This window comes from Cnephaeus nilssonii (genome assembly GCF_951640355.1).
Source record: "Cnephaeus nilssonii genome assembly, chromosome: 14".
NCBI classification, from domain to species: Eukaryota; Metazoa; Chordata; class Mammalia; order Chiroptera; family Vespertilionidae; genus Cnephaeus; species Cnephaeus nilssonii.
The window spans coordinates 1,806,504-1,825,722 of NC_137085.1; the positions used below are offsets into that span (position 1 = coordinate 1,806,504).

At 71.4% G+C, this 19,219-nt stretch overlaps 2 protein-coding genes across 2 annotated transcripts in view; both read right to left on the reverse strand.

Moving 5' to 3' along the window:
- The window catches only part of RXRA (retinoid X receptor alpha), an 80,143-nt gene that overhangs the window by 48,639 nt on the left and 12,285 nt on the right, over positions 1 to 19,219 (reverse strand). The gene's annotated exons all lie outside the window — the stretch shown is intronic.
- LOC307110724 (uncharacterized protein) lies at positions 17,125 to 19,083 on the reverse strand. Its single transcript, XM_079790031.1, has 2 exons — positions 17,539 to 19,083; positions 17,125 to 17,463 (listed from the first exon to the last, which is right to left on the reverse strand). Exon 1 carries the CDS (start codon positions 18,657 to 18,659, stop codon positions 17,646 to 17,648), a length of 1,014 nt encoding a protein of 337 aa, XP_079646157.1. The 5' UTR covers positions 18,660 to 19,083; the 3' UTR covers positions 17,125 to 17,463; positions 17,539 to 17,645.

The window sequence follows — 19,219 nt, forward strand, 5'->3', positions numbered from 1 at the left end:
GGGGAAGTCAGCCACAGCGCTGCGGGGGAGCGCCCGGAGAGAGGGCTGTGGGGAGCGCCCGGAGAGAGGGCCGCGGGGAGCGCCCGGAGAGAGGGCTGTGGGGAGCGCCCGGAGAGAGGGCCGCGGGGAGCACCCGGAGAGAGGGCCCCGGGGAGCACCCGGAGAGAGGGCCGCGGGGAGCGCCCGGAGAGCGCGGAGGGGCCTTGGAAAGAGGAAACGGTGTTCCCAGCTCCACACCCGCGCACAGGCTCCCCCAACGCTGTGAAGGGAAGATGCAGGAGCCTGAGATTTTTGCAAAAGGAGGCACACCAGCTCCGACCCCAAAATCACACCACTGGGCCTGCCCCTGCCCTCCCGCACTCGCCTGCCGGGCCCCTGCCCTCCCGCACTCGCCTGCCGGGCCCCTGCCCTCCCGCACCCGCCTGCCGGGCCCCTGCCCTCCCGCACCCGCCTGCCGGGCCCCTGCCCTCCGCACCCGCACTCGCACCCACCTGAACTGGAGGTGAGGCCTGGCCACGCAGGGGCACCTGGGGGCGTGGCGGTGAGCTCCGCTCCAGCACGGACCCTGACACCCACCCCAGCAGGGCCTCCCGTGTCCTGCTCAGAGGCAGTGACCGCACGAGCCCCCTCGGCCAGCCCGGCGCCCCCCTCGGCGGGATGCTCGGGAAGCCACGGGCCCACCAAGGGGAGGTGGCGCCCCCACGCCTGGAGTGGCCCTGAGGCATCAGCACACCCTGCCATCACCGTGCCGGGCGCTGGGTCACGGCGCCCCCCCCCCCCCCCGGCTCCTGCCCTCTTGAGCCCACAGTCCAGTGAGGGAGACAGGCCGGCAGAGACTCCCCTACCCAGGCCAGACCAGGAGGACCCAGGTGCTCAGGCACTGAGCTCCTGTTCCAGAACCTTCTGCCTCCGCCGTGTCACTTGGGCAGGCGGTGGGCGGCCCCAGAGGCACAAGCCTGCTCCCAACCGAGGAGTCTCCAGAGTCCCTCGGATGTTAATCAGCCGTTAACGCGGCGCTCGCTCGGCAATTAGGACACAAATTACAGAACAAAGCAGCTCATTGCCAGCCAATGGCAGCGCTCCGGCCCGGGGAAGTGTGTGCCCGAGCGGCCGGCGGGAGCCAGCACCTCAGCCCCTCGGCCTCATCGGCCCCACACCTGCGGCCACCGCGGCCCCGCCCTGGGGGCCACCCCCACCGGCCGGAGCCCGGACAGGTGCCAGCCCAGCCCGCACGCGGCAGCCGGCAGCACTCGCCGGGGGTGGCCTGGCAGTGCCTGAGGGAGGCCTGTTTCCTCACCCGCAAAGTCTGAACCTTCAACAGGATCTCAGGTTCCCTGCTGGCTCTGGGACCAGGTGCCTGACCCGGAGAAAGTTCCGGAACCAATTAGCTGATGAACAAATGAGCAGAATGGTCACTGCCTCCATCAGTGAGTCAGGCGGCAGGGCACGTGGGAAAGTCAAGTCTGACGGCGAAGGCCGCGCTCCGCTCGCTCCCATCAGACGGCAGCGAGCCGTCGGAGAGAGGGAGCCATGTGGGGTTCAGGCAGAGGCAGATGTGTGGGGCTCCGCGGGCCGAGGCCCCTCGCAAACCCTGCCAGGCCTCCCGGGTTCCCAGGCCACCCGGGGGGCTCCCAGATCCCAGCCCCGAGGACAGACGGGGTTCCCCTGGGCGGACAGACAGGCGTCCTCGGAGCCCTGCCCCCGTGTGCCCACCCTCCTGCCCAGGGAGCTCCCAGACCTTGGCCCTGCCTGGGGCAGACCCACCCACAGGGACCCCGGGACTGAGGTGGGCTTGTCCCCACCAGAACGCCTCCGTCGTGGCCCTGGGTCCCCGACTCAGCCCCGTGGCCAAGGAGGCCGGGCGGCTCCCCGTTTCTGAAGAACTGTCCCCGGACCCGAGCGGGGAGCCACAGCGGCGGCGGCAGCGGGGTTCAGACGAGGCGCCCACACCTGCACCACCCCCACCCCGGTCCCGGGAAAAGGAAGCGGCTCGGGGAGGCTGGTTAGAACCCGGACCCCCGACTGCCCCCACGAGGCAGTCCGGGCCTCCGTCAGCGCGACCCTGTGACCACCGGCGGGAGCGGGAAGGAGGCGAGCGTAGCTGCGGCCTGTCACCGGCTCCCCTGCAGCCAGACACCAACCCAGCACCCCAGGGCCCCGGCAAGGCCACCGGGCGGCCCCTAAACTGCTCCTGGGGGGAAGCAGGGGCTGCAGGTAGGGGCCGGGGGCTCCCCACCTCCGGGGCGAGGTGGCCGTGGTGAAGCCAGCTGGACGTGCAGCCGAAAGACACGGCGGACACTCGGCGTGGCTACTGGCTCCCAGACCTCGCCAGCCCCGGGCCCGGGCGGCTCTGGAACCTTCCACCTGCCCCTTTGGGAGGGGACAAGGAGCCTCGGCTACATGAGCCCCCCCACCCGTCCTCAGGGCTGTCACGGAGCCTGGCAAAACCCAGCTGGGGGGTTCGGGGCAACACGGGAGGGTGGCCTGCTGCCCCGCCCCGACCAGGGCTCAACGGCGGCTGCTCAGGACCCCGGGCCGCAAACCACGATTGGCTGGGTTTGTGACTTACTCAGCAGAGTCAGCGAGGGTCTTTCCTCCCCAACTTCCAGGAAAACTCAGTGCACGCCCACCCATGGTGGGGACCCAGGTCCCGCCCTCCGAGGCCTGGCACAACACCCCCTCTCCCCCCCCAGACAACACTCAAGGCCACACTCCATTCGGAGAAAGGCTGGAGCCGAAGGAGGATTCGTGGAGTTCGTTTCCCACGGGGCTGGCGGCCAGAGAGGCGGGGAGGGCCCAGATGGGGACGGCCAGGCGGGCGGGCGGGCGGGCGCAGGCCAGGAGCACCAGGTGAGCAAGGGCTGGGGGAGGGGCAAGGACTCACTAGCTCCTGATTGCCAGATCATTACCACCAGGCTCAAACGCAGGGGCTCGGGGGCAGCGGGCACACCCCCTCGAGCCCTCAACCTCGTCTTCTGGGCCTCAGTTTCCCCAGGTGCACAGTGGGATCCGTGCCTCTAAGGCACCCCGAGATGGAGCAGGGGACACCCCGGCCCCAGCCAAGGGGCACACCTCGCTTCCCGGCTTCACCCGCAGCCGGCAGGCAGAGCTCCCCAAAGCTGGTCCGTGCTCACACGCTGCAGGCCCGCCCAGCCCTACCCGCTGGCTGCAGACCCCCGACTCCTCCTGGGCCTCACCCCAAACTTCTGTACCCAAGAGGTGCTCAATAAGTGCTCCCTGAACTGCACGGGCCCCTCTGCCAGGGGGGCACCGGCTCACCGACCCCGCCACCACGTGGGGGTGGCCCGTGGCCCCGAGGGCTGCACCTGCGCCTCCTCTTCCCTTCTTCGCGGCGGGCTCCCTGCCCCAGCCCTCTGCCCGCAGACTGGGCTCAGGCCTGCCCACATTCCCAAGCCGCCGCCACACTGCCGCGCGGACCCCGCCTGGCCCGGGCCTGCCCCAGGAGCAGCTCGTCTCCGGCGGCTGAGCAGCTCTGCCCGGTCCTGCCACAGCCCAGGCCCGGGAGAGGCGGGGGCGGGAGCGCCTGGGGCAGAGCCGCTCTGCCGGAACGGCACCCAGACAGAAGCCTGGAAAGCCGGATTCCTGGAGGATTTTCTAGAACCAGGACTTGTTGGTTCCCACACACAAGGCTGCCCGGCCCCACAGAGTCGAGTCCAGACCCCACGCAGGGACTCTGAGACCGGCCCTGCCTCAGCCCCCGACCTCCCCGTGCGAGCCCAGAATGCCTCCTTCACCTCGGGGCCTTTGCACATGCTGTTCCCCATCCATCCCCTGGTCTGGGCCGCAGGTTACCACCTCCTCCAGGAAGCCTTCCCTCAAGCTCCCGCCCAGGTTGATGGCGGCCCTTTTATCCTGGGCTGTCACTGCCCATGTCCTGCTCTTCACCCCAACCATCCCGAGCCCTCACCTGGACCTGCCTGAAACCGACCGCGGGCCGCCTGACTGGCCTCCTGCCCAGCACACGGCCCATCCGGCCAGGGCCCTCGCCAGGCCCGGCCCCACACACACTTCCCAGGCTTCTGTTTGGGTGCTGGGCTGCGCAGGACCTGGCTGTCTCAGCCCTGACCTGGCGGGGAGCTCACGGCGGCTCCCTCCCTGGCTGGGACCGGGGCGGGGCCGCGGCCGCGTGAAGGAGACGGCCGTCGGGTGCACGAGCAACCCGGGTCTGTCCGTGAGCACGCGCCACCGCGCCCCGGAGCGTCAGAAGCAGCCGGGCCACCGCGCTCCGTGCTCCCGCCCACCTCCCTGCGCTGGGGCACTGTGGGCAACTGCCGCGGCCCCCGTCCTTCGCCCCGGCCACAGGCGGTGCTTTCGCCGCCCCCTGGGCAGCCACTGGGCCCTGCTGACCTCGGCCCAGCTGCCAACCACCCCCAGGTCTCCTCCTGCGATAGCAGGTCCAAGGTGCCGGGCAACACCGATAACCAGCGTCTGCAGACACCCCAGCGGAGGCAGTTTCCGAAGAGCAGAGCCTGGCGAGGCTGGTCATCTCTGCTCACTCGCAAAGGAGGGCACCCGTCTGAGATCCGCTCAGGGCTGTGCCCGCCACGGCCGGCCAGGCTTCGCGGGGCCTGGCGCCGGGGCCACCGCGGGCTGTGGGCTCCTGGGGCCTCGGGCACCCGTGTGAACATCCCCGCAGACAGACAGGCCTCTTCCGCCCCCGGGGCAGGTGAGCACACTGAGGCCCACCAGCTCTGTGCAAGCCCCCGCCCGCCCGCCCGCCCGCAGAGCCCCTGGCCCGCAGCCCCCGCCCACAGAGCCCGCAGAGCCCCTGGCCCGCAGCCCCCGCCCACCTGCCCGCAGAGCCCCTGGCCCACAGCCCCCGCCCGCCCGCCCGCAGAGCCCCTGGCCCACAGCCCCCGCCCCGCCCGCCCGCAGAGCCCCTGGCCCGCAGCCCCGGGGGCAGGAGGGTGAACTCCGGCCGGTTTCTCCTCCCGGGAAGGGGAAGGCCCTCCGCCCGCCCCGCCGGGGACTAAACCTGTCCGACTGCCCAGAGCTCAGCGCCTGGCGACTATCTGCCCATCGCATTTCTCAACCGGCACCCAGCGAGCGATTGCGACAGGCGGTGGAGACAGATAAGGAGGCTGGGGCGGCGGGCGGCTGGGGAGGGTTTCTGCTTTGTTTTGTTCCCGCCCCCGCTGTGCCGGCTCCGCTCCCAGCCCTACTGGGCCGGAGGCCTCCGGGGGGTGCCCTGCAGGGGGCTGGGGCCCTGGGCCGCCCGCCCGCAGGGCTGCTGGGTGCGGAGGGAGGCAGGGAGGGACCCTCTGTCACAGGGTGGGGGGTGAGCAGGCCCCAGGCAGGGTGAGGATGGGCAGGTACACACACCATTACCCCCCCCCCCAAGAAAGCCGCCCTGTCCCACCTACAAGGTCACGCACGCCCCCCGCCAGGCTGTGACCTGCCCATGCAGCAGGACCATGACGGGAGCGTCCCCCTCCCCGGCTGAGGCCCCGGATCCCGTCCAGGAGCCAGGGAACAGGGCTTCACGTGTGTCCAGAAAACCGGGCCGCACAGGCATGAGGGAGCGGCCCCTGGGAGGGGCTGACTCCCCAGCTCCGCGTGAGGAGGCCAGTGGCTGACGCCCCGCTGCAGGCCGTGTGGCAGGCGGGGAGCACAGCGCGGTCCCCTCCCCCTCGGCCTGGGGCGGGTCAGCACTGCAGCCTGAGGCCTGGCCGTGTCCCAGGTGTGAGCGACACCTTTCCCACCTCCCAGACCCTCGGGAGGCAGGACTTTCTCCTCCCCGCGGCACTGAGGAGGAAAGCGAGGCTCAGGGAGGTTCAGTCACTTGCCTACGGCCCCTGCTCTCCTCGGGTCACTGAGGCACCCCCTTCTCCCTGGAACCAGCCTGCCCAGCCTCACAGGGTAGAGAGCAGCTTCCCAAGAAGGTCCTCCCCATCCTCTCCCCCCCACCCCCCCACCCCCCCCACCCCCCCACCCCCCCCCCCGTGCACAGCCCGCACAGCCCGCAGGGGCAGGAGCGAAGCCAGCAGGGTCAAGCTCTCCTGGCCAGGGGGCACGGAGGCCTGGCCTGGGACAGCCGGCGTCAGGCTCCCACGGTGAAGTGGGGGATGCCTCCCCGGCTCCTGTGGGGACAGGCCCTGCCTCTCTGTGTGCGTGGGGCGGGGGAGCAGGGGGTTACCGAGGCCCGGCAGCCATCCCAGAGGGCAGGTGGCTGCCCCCCCAAAACTGGCTGTGTGGCCCTGGGAGCAGGCAGCCACCTCAGAGCTCTGCTCCCTGGGACCAGGGACCACGAAGCTTTCCCCAAACTGCGGACTCCGGAGCCCCGAGGAATTCCCGCGCAGCTGCGATTGCGCCACGGGCCAGCCCCTGCCTGCCCCCCGGCCCCCAGGTGTCACAAGGACCCGCCTTCCAGGTGGGAGAGCCCGGGGCACGCGGGCCAGGCTCCGGGCTCCCAGCCTCTCCGGGGGCAGCCGCTACCTGGCCCTCCTCTGGCGGGGGGTTGGGGGGGTGTCGCTGTCCCCTGACCTGGGCGGTGCCCCTCTTTCCTCCGCCTCCCCCCGGGAAGGTGGAGTCCCAGCGAGAGAGCAGCGGCCCGGGGTGCCTGCCCCTCCCGGCCAAAGTGGGGGTGCTGCCCAGCCCCCTGACCACAGTGAGGCGGGGCTGGGTTTGCCGTCTGCGTTAACAGGGCCCCCTGCCCCCTCCTGGTGGGACGAGGCCCCTGGCCGGGCACTGGGTGCTGAAGGTTCTGCGGAGTGACATGGACACAGAGCGACCTCCTCACGCAGCGCTGGGAGGAGAGCGCCATCGGAGAGGCTGCGGAGTTCCGCACGCAGGATGGCACCGCTCACACCCCCTCCGCCCGTCCTCCCCGGGCAGACATCACCAACCCATCCCAGCACCCTGCCCGGGGAGGCCCCGAACGCCTCACTGCCCAGCCCCCGGCAGCCACAGCCGGCCATGAGAACGGCACGTGGACGGCACGGCCTCGGCTTTCCCAGGCTTGGACCCCACGGGTATCTTACGGAAGCAAGAGCGGCTACGGTCTGAGTCCCCCCCTTTCCTTTGTCCAGGGGCCCCTGGAGTCCGCTCGCTGAAGCAGCACCCCTCGGTCCCCCCAACCCCATTCCCCCCAGCAGCTCCGACACCGCCCCGCTCTCTGCGCTCAGCCTCAGAGGGGGCGGGCGTGTTCGGAGCTGTCCCTGTGCCCTGCCGGCGCCGCCAGCAAGAGGTCAGGCATCTCGGGTCACGGCCGGCCGGCTTACCCTATAGGTGCGCCCAGCTGGGAGCGAACCCGTCCCCCAGGCCCAGGAGGCTTCCGAGAGGGGCCCCCTCCTTCCCCAGGCTGACATCACCGAGCAGGGCTCCTCCTGCCCGGGGAGGGCCGCGGGGCGACCGCTGCTCACCGGGAGAAGGGCGAGTTCGGGAGGGGCGGGTCCGGCGGGGCGCCCGGGTTCTGAGCAGCTCAGTGGCGAGTCTGACAGCCGTGAGTCTGCTCCGAGCAACGGTGCCTGTGGCCAGGCCGTGTGCAGTGGACATGCACCCGTGTGCGCACACACATCCACGCGGCACACGCAGCCCAGGCCCCTGGGACGCCCCCCCCCCCCCCGCCTCCCCACACGGCCCAGGCCCCTCACAGCCCAGGCCGTCAGCACCCCTCCCTCTGGGATGTTTACCAGGAGGCTCCAGCCGCCCTTCAAACCCACTTAGGAAAATAAACACGCCGCCTCCCCCGCGGCCGGCCGGCTACTCCCGCGTGGGCTCTGTGGGCTCTCGCTTCCTCAGGCCTCAGGCCGCCAGCCAAGGGCCCGCCCCTCCCAGCTGCCCCGGAGCCCAGCCCCCCCTCCCTGTACCCCAGTCGGTGGGCAGTGAGAGAAACCGGGGCTGCTCGCCCTCCCAGCCCGCAGCCCCGGGGCCCAGCCAGACAACGTGGATGGAGCGGAGCCCCTGCCCAACAAGCGAAGCTGCAGAGGCCAACGCTCTGCCTTGCCAACGGGCACCCATGCCCACCCAGGAGGTGCCACGCCCCTCAGGGAGAGAGGGCAGGGAGAACCCAACCGAGGACGCATAGGGTCCTCGAGAGCCAACTGCCCCGAACGCTGCAGCGCCTCCGCTCCCACGGCCCCTGGGTGAGGCCCCTGAGCCGTCCGTGCCCCCAAGCGAGCAGGCGCCCTTGCTCCCCAGCTCCCCTTTGCCCCCCGACAGTGTGCACCTGGACGTGCGGGGGCCGCACAGCCGCTCCCCGGCGCCGTCCCTGCACCCGGCCCCCCAGTCAACCCCACGGCACCGCAGGCCCGACTCTGTTCCCCTGGGAAAACTGACGCCCCAAGTCCGGCCAGCATCTCGGGGCGGTAAGGACGCCAAAGGAAAACGGGGCCAGAGGAGAGGGCGGGGGCCGGGTGGTCCGGACACTTCGCTCCCACGGTCTGCCGCTTGGCGGGCGCCCACTTCTGCCCGCTGCTGGGCAGGGGTGAGGCGGGGAGGACAGGGCCGTGCCGCCTGTCTGGGGTCGAGAGGGAGGACCCTGCGCCCTCCCCAGTGCCCGAGGAGCACCAGGGTTCCTGATGCAGCCCTTCAGGTCCCGCGGGCCACGGCGAGCAGCCATCAGACCGGCCGGATGCCACCACCTCCCTGTCCCCCTGCTGGCCCAGCGCACCCTCCCGGGGCGGCACTGTCCACCAGGAAGTCAGCTCAGCGGCCCCTCTCGTCTCGCCAGGCCTCCGCCACACACCTGGGCAGCCCCAGAGCCACGGCTGCCATGGACCAGGCCCCGCCCCTCCGCCTGGAACAGAACCCGTCCTGGCTGCGCCCAAGCCCTGCTCACCCCTCACCCGTCACTCCTGGGGCCTCGCTCCCTCCCGGGGGGCAGTGGGGACCCGCTCCCCACACCTCAGGCTGCTGCACACGTGGCAGCTCTCCTGACCACCAGGAAGGAGACCTCAGGCACCAGCACGCCCGGCCCAACACACGCACACGTGCACACGCACAGACAGACCCCCAGAGCCCTCCACACACAGAGACCAGGACGACCCCCAGCCCATGCCAGCCCCACGCCCACGCCCACGCCCGGCTGAGCCTCTCAGATCTCTGCAGCCCGGTGCCCGCTTTGCCAACCCCTGCGCTGCACCGTCCACCCCCCGTCGGATGGTCAAGACTCATTGGCAGCGAGATTGCCGATGGCGGCTGGGCCTTAACTAACGAGCCCGCCGGACCCCGGCTTCCACAGCGCGTCACTTTCTGACTGACAGGCTCCATCATCAGAGAGACCCAAACGTGGCGGCACAGAGCCGCCTCCTCCGCCCTCCGGAGCAGGGACGGCTCAGCTTCAACATCTAATCCGCTGATGAAATATTCAGGGGCGGGGGAGGGGGGGGCGGGGGGGATCGCCTTTCCCTGGTGCAGACCCCGCTGCTCTGGGGTTCCTGAGCTGGGGACACCGCCTGGGGGGTGGGGTCAACGGTGTCCCCAACCACCCCACAGCCAGCACCCTGCCCGTCCCCTCCCCTGCGCGGACAGGTCACGCCCCCTGCCTGTGGTGGGTAATTCCCTGGAGGGGGCGCCCTCCCGGGCCTCCTGGCCCCAGCCCTGTCGGGTCTGAGCCTCCATCGGCCCGCCCCCTTCAGGAGGACCAGGCCCGTCCCCGCACTGGAGTCTCCCAGCTCCTGACGCCACGTCAGACGTTCACACCTCACCGCGGCCACGCGTCTCACGAAGGCCGAGTCGGCTGCCCGTTTCACAGGAGGCGACACTGAGGCAGGAGAGAAGAGGCCAGTCCTCCCGGGGGCCGGCCTACCCACAGCGCGGGGCCTGCCGGGCTGACCGTCCCCAGGAGCAGCCCCGGGGCGGCAGGAGTCGCCCATCAAGGAGCCGAAAGGCCGGCGTGGAGCGCGCCCACCACGCAGCCGGGCAGGCGCGGTGGCGGGAAGCCCCCTCGCAGGTGAGCGAAGGCAGAGGGCACGGCTGCCCACCTGGCACACTCCTTCCTGTGCCCTCAGCCAGGGGCCCACCAACACGGAAGATAACAGAACGGTGGGCCCCATCCCAACACACACATGTGCACACACGTGAGCACACAGAGTCTGAGCCCCCGCGCTTCTGCACCTCCAGCCGTGAGGCGAGGACAGCACCTCTTCACAGCTGAGAAAACAGGGGTGCAGAGGGGCCCCCGCGGGCAGGGCCCGCCGGCTCTAATGCCAGAGCACCCTGCGCACCAGCCCAGGGCCGCCGAGGGCCGCCCCCCGCACTGGCATCTCCGCCGCGGCCCCCGTGCATCCTGCCGGGCGAGCCTGACACTGACCAGCTGCCCAGCCGCCCGACAGGTCGTTCAATCACAGCCCACAAGCCCGCGGGGCAGCTGTGCCCGCCAGCCATCTGCTGGGCTCGCGCTTCGACCCCGGGCCTGTGTGTGCTCCGGGCAGCCGAGTCCAGCACCTGGGGGAGGGGCCAGGGACTTGGGGCAGCGGGGGGTGACCCGGCGGGAGGAGAGGTCCGTGTCAGAGGTGGAAGGACGGTGGGTGCTGGACGTCCCTCCGTCACAGCAGCCTGCCCGGCCGGACCTGCCCCTCCTGAGCCAGCCACGCACGGCCTGCTCTGAGCTGCCTTCCCGAGTGGGTGAGCCCGCGGGCACAGAGCGGACACCAGGGCCCACACCATGACACACACTCCTGCTGACCGCAGACCCGAGTCCCACGTCTCCCCCAGACCAGGCATCAGCATCCCCCGCTCCTCCGTCTCCCTGCACAGCCTCGCTGACCTGACCGCCCACCCAGCTCCGGACTTCTGCCCACCCTGCCCCCCACAGCACCGCCCCCCGGGCCAGACCTCAGGGTCTCCCCTTCCTGGCCACCACCTCCCCGGGCCTCAGGACCCCACCCCACCCCGGGCCCCATTCTCTCCAGCGGCCGGGGCTCCCAGACCCCACGGGCTGAGCCCTGGCTCCTCACTGCGGTCAGGACAGGCCGCGCCCCCGTGGCGCCCCACCTGGCTCCAGCCTGCCCTCACTGCCAGACCCAGCGCCCACCCGCCTCTACACAGACCCGGGCCGAGCTCGCTCCCGCCTCAGGGCCTTGGCACGTGCCGCTCGGCCGCAGCGTGTCTCCTCCACGCCTCTGCCCGGCTGCCCTCCTCGTCCCGCAACCTCGGCTCGAATGTCGCCCCATACCTGGGACGTGTCCATCGTCACAGGCCCCAGGCGCCTGCCACGCCTGGATCGGGTGTGGGGGGTCAGAGGGTGCCGGCTCGGACCGGACAGGCCACGGCAGGGTCCTCCAGGGCCCCTCCTCAGTGGACGCCCCAGCGCTCAGCTCCGCACCCCCGGGACGGTGTCTGCCCCGCCGCCCGGCCGCCTGGCCGCGCTCGCACCAGCGCCTCCGGGGGCGGAGACAAAGGCAGGCTGACCACAGGGCCCACAATCAGTCCCGGTCACCGCCGTGGCGTGGCGGCGTGGCTCGCCCTCCACTCTGCGATTTGCATTTTTATTAAATCACTCGGGAAATTAGAGACGTTGTTCCTTCCCTCCGTCCTTAACTCCTTCTCTGCCTGGTGGCGGGGCCGCCCATGGCCAGTCCCCGGGGGATGCCACCCACACCCACACCCCCCTGCCTGTCACCTCCACAGGGACCACCAGGGTCCACCCCACAGCCCAGGTCCCCCTCCCACCGTCCGGGTCTGGCCCAGGCGTGCAGCCAGGAGGCAGGGCCTCCCCAACCTTCCCCAGGCGCCTGCGTCCGGGACCGCTCCTCAGGCCTGTCACCCCTTCTAGAAAGTGGCAAGAGGCAGGAACTGGGGGGTCTCAGCTAGGCCCCAGCTGTCACTCCTCCACCCACCACCGTCCCGACTCAGCCCCTCGGAGCACCTGAGGCCGAGAGCTCTCACGGCGGCAAGGGGCCCGTCCCCCGAGGGGGACCTTCCCTTCACCCCTCCCGCACGGGTGGGAGAGGGCAGACCCCAGCACCAGCCAGGCTGACGGGAATGGGGGAGCACGGGGCCACGGGGCAGGCCCTGCAGGCTCCCGGGCACGCAGGATGTGCGGCGCCTCGGAAGGAAGCGAGCAGGCGGAGGTGGCCCTGAGTGACGGCGGGGGCGAGGCCACCGCACCCGGGACCCTGGGGGTGACACCCAAGTGGGACCGGAAGGAACTGGGCAGCAGCCACGGGGTCATGCGGGCCGCGCATGCTGGGAGGGAGCAGCACGTGCACGGGACCTGAGGGGGAAGAGCTGGGAACATTCTAGCAACAGGAAGCGGAGCAGAGCAGCTGGTGCCCACGGGCCGGGCCGGGTGCCAGGTCCAGGGCTGGGCCTTCACCCGAGGACCGTGGCAGCGTGGGAGGCACCTCAGAAAGGACAGCACGGTCGGGGTCCAGCGTTTAGAACAAGCGAGCGCGGTAGGGAGACCCTTGCGGTCCCCGACAGCACGTGGCTCCGGCTGTCACCCCCCATGTGCCCCGGCCCTAGGAGCTGCCACCCCTACTCCCAACACAGCCTCTGTGGGAAAGGCGGGCAGAGGCGCCATCAGATGCAGGAGGCACTAGGCCGAGGGGTGGAGAGGTCCTCCCCAGGGGGAGCATCAAGGAGGGCTTCCCGGAGGAGGGGGCGTCGGGGCTCAGGAGCGCTGCCGCTGTCCCACCGTGCGGCGCCCGCTGGTGCTTATCTGCTGACCCAGATTCAGTCATGAATGAACCGGGCGAGAGCCGAGACTCTAATTACTTTTCACTCTCCCCCGGGGGAGGCGGGGCGGGGGGGCGGGGGACCGGGAGGAGCCTTTGGTAGCTCGATGCTTCACAAACCCGTTACAGGACCGAGCAGGCGGCTGAAGGTGGCAGGCGCCGGTGGCGCCGTGGGTGGGGGACACCGGCCACGATCAGACGTGAATGAAAACACCAGCGGGAAAGGCCAGGCCAGCACGGCCGTGTCAGAGGGGGAGGCCTCCACCAGACCGACGCCCGTCACCGCCGGGGTCCCTGCTTGTCGAAGGCCATCGAGGCCGGGCTTCTCGACCCAGATTCCAAGGTTCCAAACGCCTGGCTGGTCAGCCGCCTCCACGCTGGCCCCAGGAGGGGCTGGGGGGTCCGAGAGCCTGCCAGACGCCCCCACTGCTGACCGCCAAGGGGCCCGAAAGCCTCAGGCCGGATCCCACCCAACGTGCAGCCTCCGCCCAGACAGCTCTGCTCCAGGCGGCCGGCTCGGCGGGGCACACATCCGCTCCCCACCCCCGGGCAGGTGGGAACGCAGGCCCTTCCCAAGACCCCTGGCACTCACTGCCAACCGCCGGGCACGCCCACTTCCCTGTCCTCTACTGTCCTCTACCACCACGGTCCGGGCAGAGAGAGGCCCCACGGCTCGCTGGACTGGGCAGCTGAGCCTGAGAGGCCGAGGCCACCCCCCACCCCGCCCCGTTCAAGCAGGTCCATCAACACGCCCCATGGATGCCGACCCCGACTCTCTGCCAGGCACCTTGGCCCAGGAGGCCGGCCCAGCGGGGTGGTGGTCACTGCTCCCCTCCCCGCAGCCCCACACCCACTGGACTGTCAGGCCCAGCACCGGTGCCAACAAAGACTGAGTCCCTCCCATCAACACCGCCAGGGAAATCGGTGGAGGGGACCGAACCCAGGAGGGCTCCCTGGAAGAGGACGCTCACACGTGGACACGGACAGAACGAGAAGCTGACGGACGGAAGGGCGGCGTGGCAGGACCCAGAGGCAGGTGCACTGGGAGCGGCCAGTGTGGCAGCAGGAGGGGCGCAGGCCGGGGAGCAGTGGGCCCTGGGGGGCCACAGAGGGCGGTGCACAGGGGAGAGCGCAGTCGGACAGCGGGCCCAGGAAGAGGGCGGCGGCGTGCCAGGAGCCCAGAGCCCCACGCTCCTGCCAGGAACCCCGAGGCGGGAACTGAGAGCTCCACTTCCCACCTTCTTCACGAGAAAAATCTGGGGCATGCGGCCGGCGCCCCGGCCGGGGCTTCTGTCGAGAAACCGCCGGCTTCCCCTCCTGCGGCCGCTGAGTCAGGAGCACAGTGGGCGGGCGGCCGAGCCTCAGCCCCTTCCTGCAGCGCGGGCACCGCCAGGCTCGCCGCCCCGTCCCCGCCGAGCGCCCCGCACGCCAGGCGAGACCGAGCGGGGTGTGCCAGCTCCCTCCCTGCCCAGCGCCCCCTCCCCAGGACCTAGTGCCACAGCATCCTCACCCTCCGGCGCCGGAGGGGTCCCTTTGGGGCGGGGGATGCACAGGGCCAGGCGGCACAGGGGGCTTGGCCGTGCTTGGCCGATCCCCGCGGGGGCCGCGGAGCAGATGTGGGACGGACACGCCGCGGGCAGAGAAGCAGGCTCCCGGCTTCGGGGGGGGACACCCCGGAACGGGCCGCAGGGACAAGAGCGGGACAGGGGGGGAGGCACGGGGAGCAGAGGCTCACGGGGGGGGGGGACACGGGGCACAGCCCCCAGGACCACGCAGGCTCCATGCCACCGGCGGGCCCCCACGGAGACGGCCAAGGCTGGGGGGAGGGCTGCCAGGCATGCCACCCCCTGGGCAACGGGCCGCGAGCAGGGCCGGCAGGAGGGCGCCAGGACGTCCCCTGCGCGGGCCCCGCCCCGCCCCCTGCCGGGAGGAAGCGCTCTTTCCCACAGTTTCGAAAGATCCTCTGCTCCAGGGAAGAAGGCGAACCCAGAGCCACACATCCTGCGCCGGCTGGGGTCGGGGGCAGGTCCCCGAGGACCAGGGTGCACCCCGGAGCCCACCCACCCGGGGGCCAGGCTCTTGGACACAGGCCCCTCCCCGGGAACCTGCGCGGGCTTCCCCGCCTGGGAAACCCTGTGCCCAGGACGGTTCTGACCGGCCGCCCCGGAAATGTCCTCCCGGGGGAGGGGGAGCGGGGCCAGGACGCGCGCCTCCTCCCGGGTCCTGGGCCCTGAGCGCGCGGCACGTTCCGGGCGCCACTGACACTGGAGCGAGAAGGCCTCTCCCACGCGCCGAGGAGGACACCGGGGTTCAGGAGGGCCCCAGCCACGGCTCCTCCTGCTCAGTCACCCGCCTGCAAAGGGCCGCGTGCGGGCCTGGCCCGGGCATGGGCTGCGCTCCAGCACGCAGGGCCACCCGTCCAAAGCCGGGCCCCGGGCTCCGAGGAGAAACCCTCTCCCGGGAGCGACAGGGTGGCTCTGGCCGCCAGGTGCCCTCTGCCCGTGCCACCGCCCAGGGCGGGGCAGGTGGAAATCCCAGGCCCTGGGGCCGCTCCAAGGGGGAGGTGCCCACCCCACCCGCCTCGCCGTGGGATTCGGTGTCCCAGCCTCTAATCAAGGGATTACCGACAATCCCGGCACCGCACGTGCGCGCGCCGCCGGGGACTCCGTGACCTCGCCGCCCACATGGCTCTCGCCCGGACGAAAGGCCTCCCTCCTCCCTCGGGGCTTGAGCCAGCCGGGCAGGAAGGGCCAGGGGGGGCCGGGCGGGTGCCCCTCGGCACTCCTCGCTCCCCTGGGGCCAGAGTCCCCCAGCCCGCCAGACAGGCCTGGGCACAGCAACGCCGGCGTGGAGGCGGCCTGGCACCCTGCAGGAGCCAGGGCCGTGGCTGCATGGGAAGCACACTCTGCACCTCGGGCTGGCGGAGGTGCCAGGCATCGGGGGCCCCGCAGGGCCGAGCCCCAGCCACCTATGGGACTTGGCAGCGGTGCCCGCTCTGTGCCCGGGGAGCACAGGGAGGGGGTGTGGCACCGCGCCCACACCCACCAGCTGTGTGGTCCCAGGATGTGCTTGGCCTCTGAGCCCAGTCCTCACCGCACAGGGAGAGTAGCGGGCGCAGGCTGGCACGGCACCCCAGCCTGGGCACCGCCGTGGGCCCAGCACTTGCCCCAGCTGACCGCACAGCTCAGGCCCCACCCACCACATGCCAGGACAAGGCCCCCCGGTGCCCACGAGGGTCCCCTCACCCACGGCAGGGCCACGCGCCCAGGGGAGACGCCCCTCCAGCCGAGGTCTTCGCATCCCCCCCCGGCCAGCAGCACCCGCCCCAGGAAGACCCAGCTGGCCAGACATGCCAACAGCCCCCGGGCGCTCTGACTGACCCCACAGCATGGCGCCGCGGCCAGGCCAGGACCCCCGGTGGGCACGGTTCGAAAAAGGTCGGGCCCAGCCCTGCCCTCGCCACACCCCGCTCAGCCATGTCTCAGGCGGGAACACCGCGTCTTTATTTACCTGCACGTCGCCGGCCCACCCAGCGCACACACCCACCCCGGTCACCCTTCCTCCTCTAGCACAGCCACCCCACACCTAACCCTCCCGCCGAGAACCAGGGGAAGAGTGTGAGGAAACTGAGTCACGCACCAGGGCGCGCCCACTGCCACCACCAGCTCCCCAGGTCTGGTCCCAGGGGGTGAGAAAGGGCTGCCCCCCAGAACCACCCGGGGGGAGGGAGCTCCCCGTCACAGGTGTGTGCAAGCCACGCTGCGGGTCCTCCCCACCCGGGGTCACACACTCGCCTTCTCCAGGGGCCCAGGGCCGGGCCAGGAAGCCCGGCGGAGACTGGAGGGCGGGGCCTATCTAACCCACTGTTACTAAAAAGAACCAACAGGGAAGTAAAAATAGGAAATAAAAATAAAATTGCTCCAGCCACCCTGGCTGTTCCTGTAGGAAACTAGGCACCTCCCGGCCCCGCGGGGCAGGCTCAGCTCCAGCCCCCCGAGACGATGCGTGCCCCCCACCACCACCGCCCTCTAGCTGCCACCAGGCCTGCACCCTCACACCCAGGGCCCAGGCCAGGCAGCGAAAGAGGAATCCGAGAAACAGGTTCGAATCCCAGCTGTGCCATCGCCAGCCGGTGGCCTCGGGCAAGGAGCTGCGCTGAGCCCCCTCCCTGTGCGTGGGCTCCGTCCTCAGCGACAGGGGTGCAGACCCACCTCCGGGCACTGCCACGGCAGGGGCGCCCACCCTGGGCCTGCCACACGCCTCCCTGCCAGGGCCCCTCCAGCAGCCTCCCTCCCCACGGGCCCGCTCACGCGGCCAAGGCGGGACGTCCGAGAGCAAGAGGAGCCCGGCTGGCCGCTCACCCGCTGGCCGGGCAGCTCAGACCTCCATTTCCTCGTCCACACAATCGCAGGAAGCCTCCTTCCTCTGCTTCCCGCTGGGCCTCCAGGGGTGGCACTGGGCTTGCTCGCGCTAAAGTGTGCATGACTGACGCTGGCTCTGGCTCAGGCTCTGAAGGTGCAGAACTCCACAGGAGAAAGACATCTGATCCCGGAGCTGAGACACCCCAGCCCGAGGGCAAGGGAGGGCCAGCAGGGCCAGGGCACGGCTCACTCGGACTCCCTCTCTCCCTCTCTCTCTCTCTCTTTCTCTCTCGCTCTCGCTCTGGATCCCGGCCACAGGAGTGGCCCTGCCTGGTCCCTCGCCGACATGGTTCTGACTCTGAGTCCCCCAGGAGGGTCTGGGGAGCACAGACCCTCAGAGCTGGCCAGAGGGCCCGAGGTGGGTGTCCCCAAGGGTGGGAGTGTAAGGTAAGAGGGCAGGCCTGGCTCCTCGGCCTCCGGGTCCTGGGGACCAAGCCCACGGTCAGGAGCGCCAGAGCCCACCCAACGGGGCACACGGCCACGACCCAGATCCTGGCTCCGAGTCCCGGGTCCGGCCAGCGCTGGCCGACAAGCACCAAGTGCAGTCAGCCGGCCAGGTGGAGACAACGTCCTCTCCCTGTCCTCAGAAACGGGGTGGGGGGTGGTCAGCCACCGAGAGGGCGCGGGGTAGCCAGGGAGGGAGGCCGGGCCGTCCCCAGCGCCCTACAGGGGTCGCCCCGCCCTGGCGGCCCCCGAGACACCCAGGTGCGCAGGGGGCCTGCCTGCTCCTTGGCTGTGACCTGCCAGCCCTGCCCCCACTCTCAGGGCTGGGCGGGCAGAGGCTGGGCGCAGTGCAGGGCTGCAGTGGGGGGCACTGGCTGCCCCTCAGATAACAGGCCCCACAGCTTATCACCCATCCAGGGCCCGCGGGGCCGAGAGCCCCCCGCCCCACGCCACCAGCGGTCACCAGTGGCCCTGCGGCCGGCGCAGGAGACCCAATCTCGTCCGCAGCAGGGAGGCCGCCCGCACCCAGGCTCCCGTGCAGCTGGGCAGACGCCGGGGAGCGCGCCTCTCCCACCAACGAGGCCAGCAGCGACACGTGGGGCTGTGACCCGCCCGTGACCCTGGGACTGCGAGAGGGGCGGCACCAGCCGGTCAGAGGGACCAGGACGCCACCTGGGCTGGGGCCGGTCCTGCAGCGCGAGGGCCAGGTCACGCCCGACACCAGGCGGCCCCGGCGCACCACGCGTGTTCCTTTTATAAACGCCGGGCACGCCAGCTGTGGGAGCCAGAAATAAGTCGGCAGGGATCGCATGCCCAGTGCTGGCCGGTGCCAGGCCAGGCTGTGCCCGCACAGGTGCCCACCCTTCCCGGCCAAGGACGGAGGCCCAGACGAAGCCGCAGTGCAGGGGCCCGCCCGCAGCGCCGGCGCCAGGCCCTGCTCACACGGAGTCGGCGTCTCCTGGAACCCCCGGCGCTGGGCTGTGGGGGGCCCTGAACGGGCACCCGACCAGGCCGACCAGGCCGACCAGCCCAGCTGCCGGGTCCCGGTGGCAAGGGCCCAGGACGGGCTTCCGCTTCCCGCGTGTCCGAGCTGGCCTCCTGGAGTGGCACACGGGTGCCGGGCGAGGGGCCCCAGCCCCGTGATCTGGAACATGGCCCCCCTGCGGCTCCCCGCCACACTCACTCCCAACAGATGGCCCAAGGGCACAGAGCCTGGGCTGGGGCCGAGGGCACCACCCACACCGCAGGGAGACGAGGCCCACGCCCCTCAGGGCAGGCCTGGGGTGCCCCGTGCTGCCGCTGGCTGCTGCTCGGCGGGCACAGACTCCCAGCAGCGGGAGCAAGGCCGGCGGCCCCGCCACCAAGACCGAGAAGTGACGGGGACGCTGGGGTGGGTCCTGCCTCCCCGACAGCCGGAAGGGGCCCGCACGGGGTTGGCACCGGCCGCCGCCACGGCCCCTGGGACCAGCCCTGCAGGGCCTCACCCCGTCGCCAGGCTTTCCCGCCACCTGGGGGCGGCACAGCCCAGCCAGGTCTCGCCCCCGAACGCGGCCCCACACACCGGCTGCCCACCCGACCTCTGCCGGGGCCAGAGAGCACCCACACCCACGTCCTGACCGCCCCACACCCACGTCCTGACCACCCCACACCCACGCGCTCCCGTCCGCCTCACTTGGTAAGAGGTGCGCAGTCTTCCCCGGTGCTCAGGCCAAA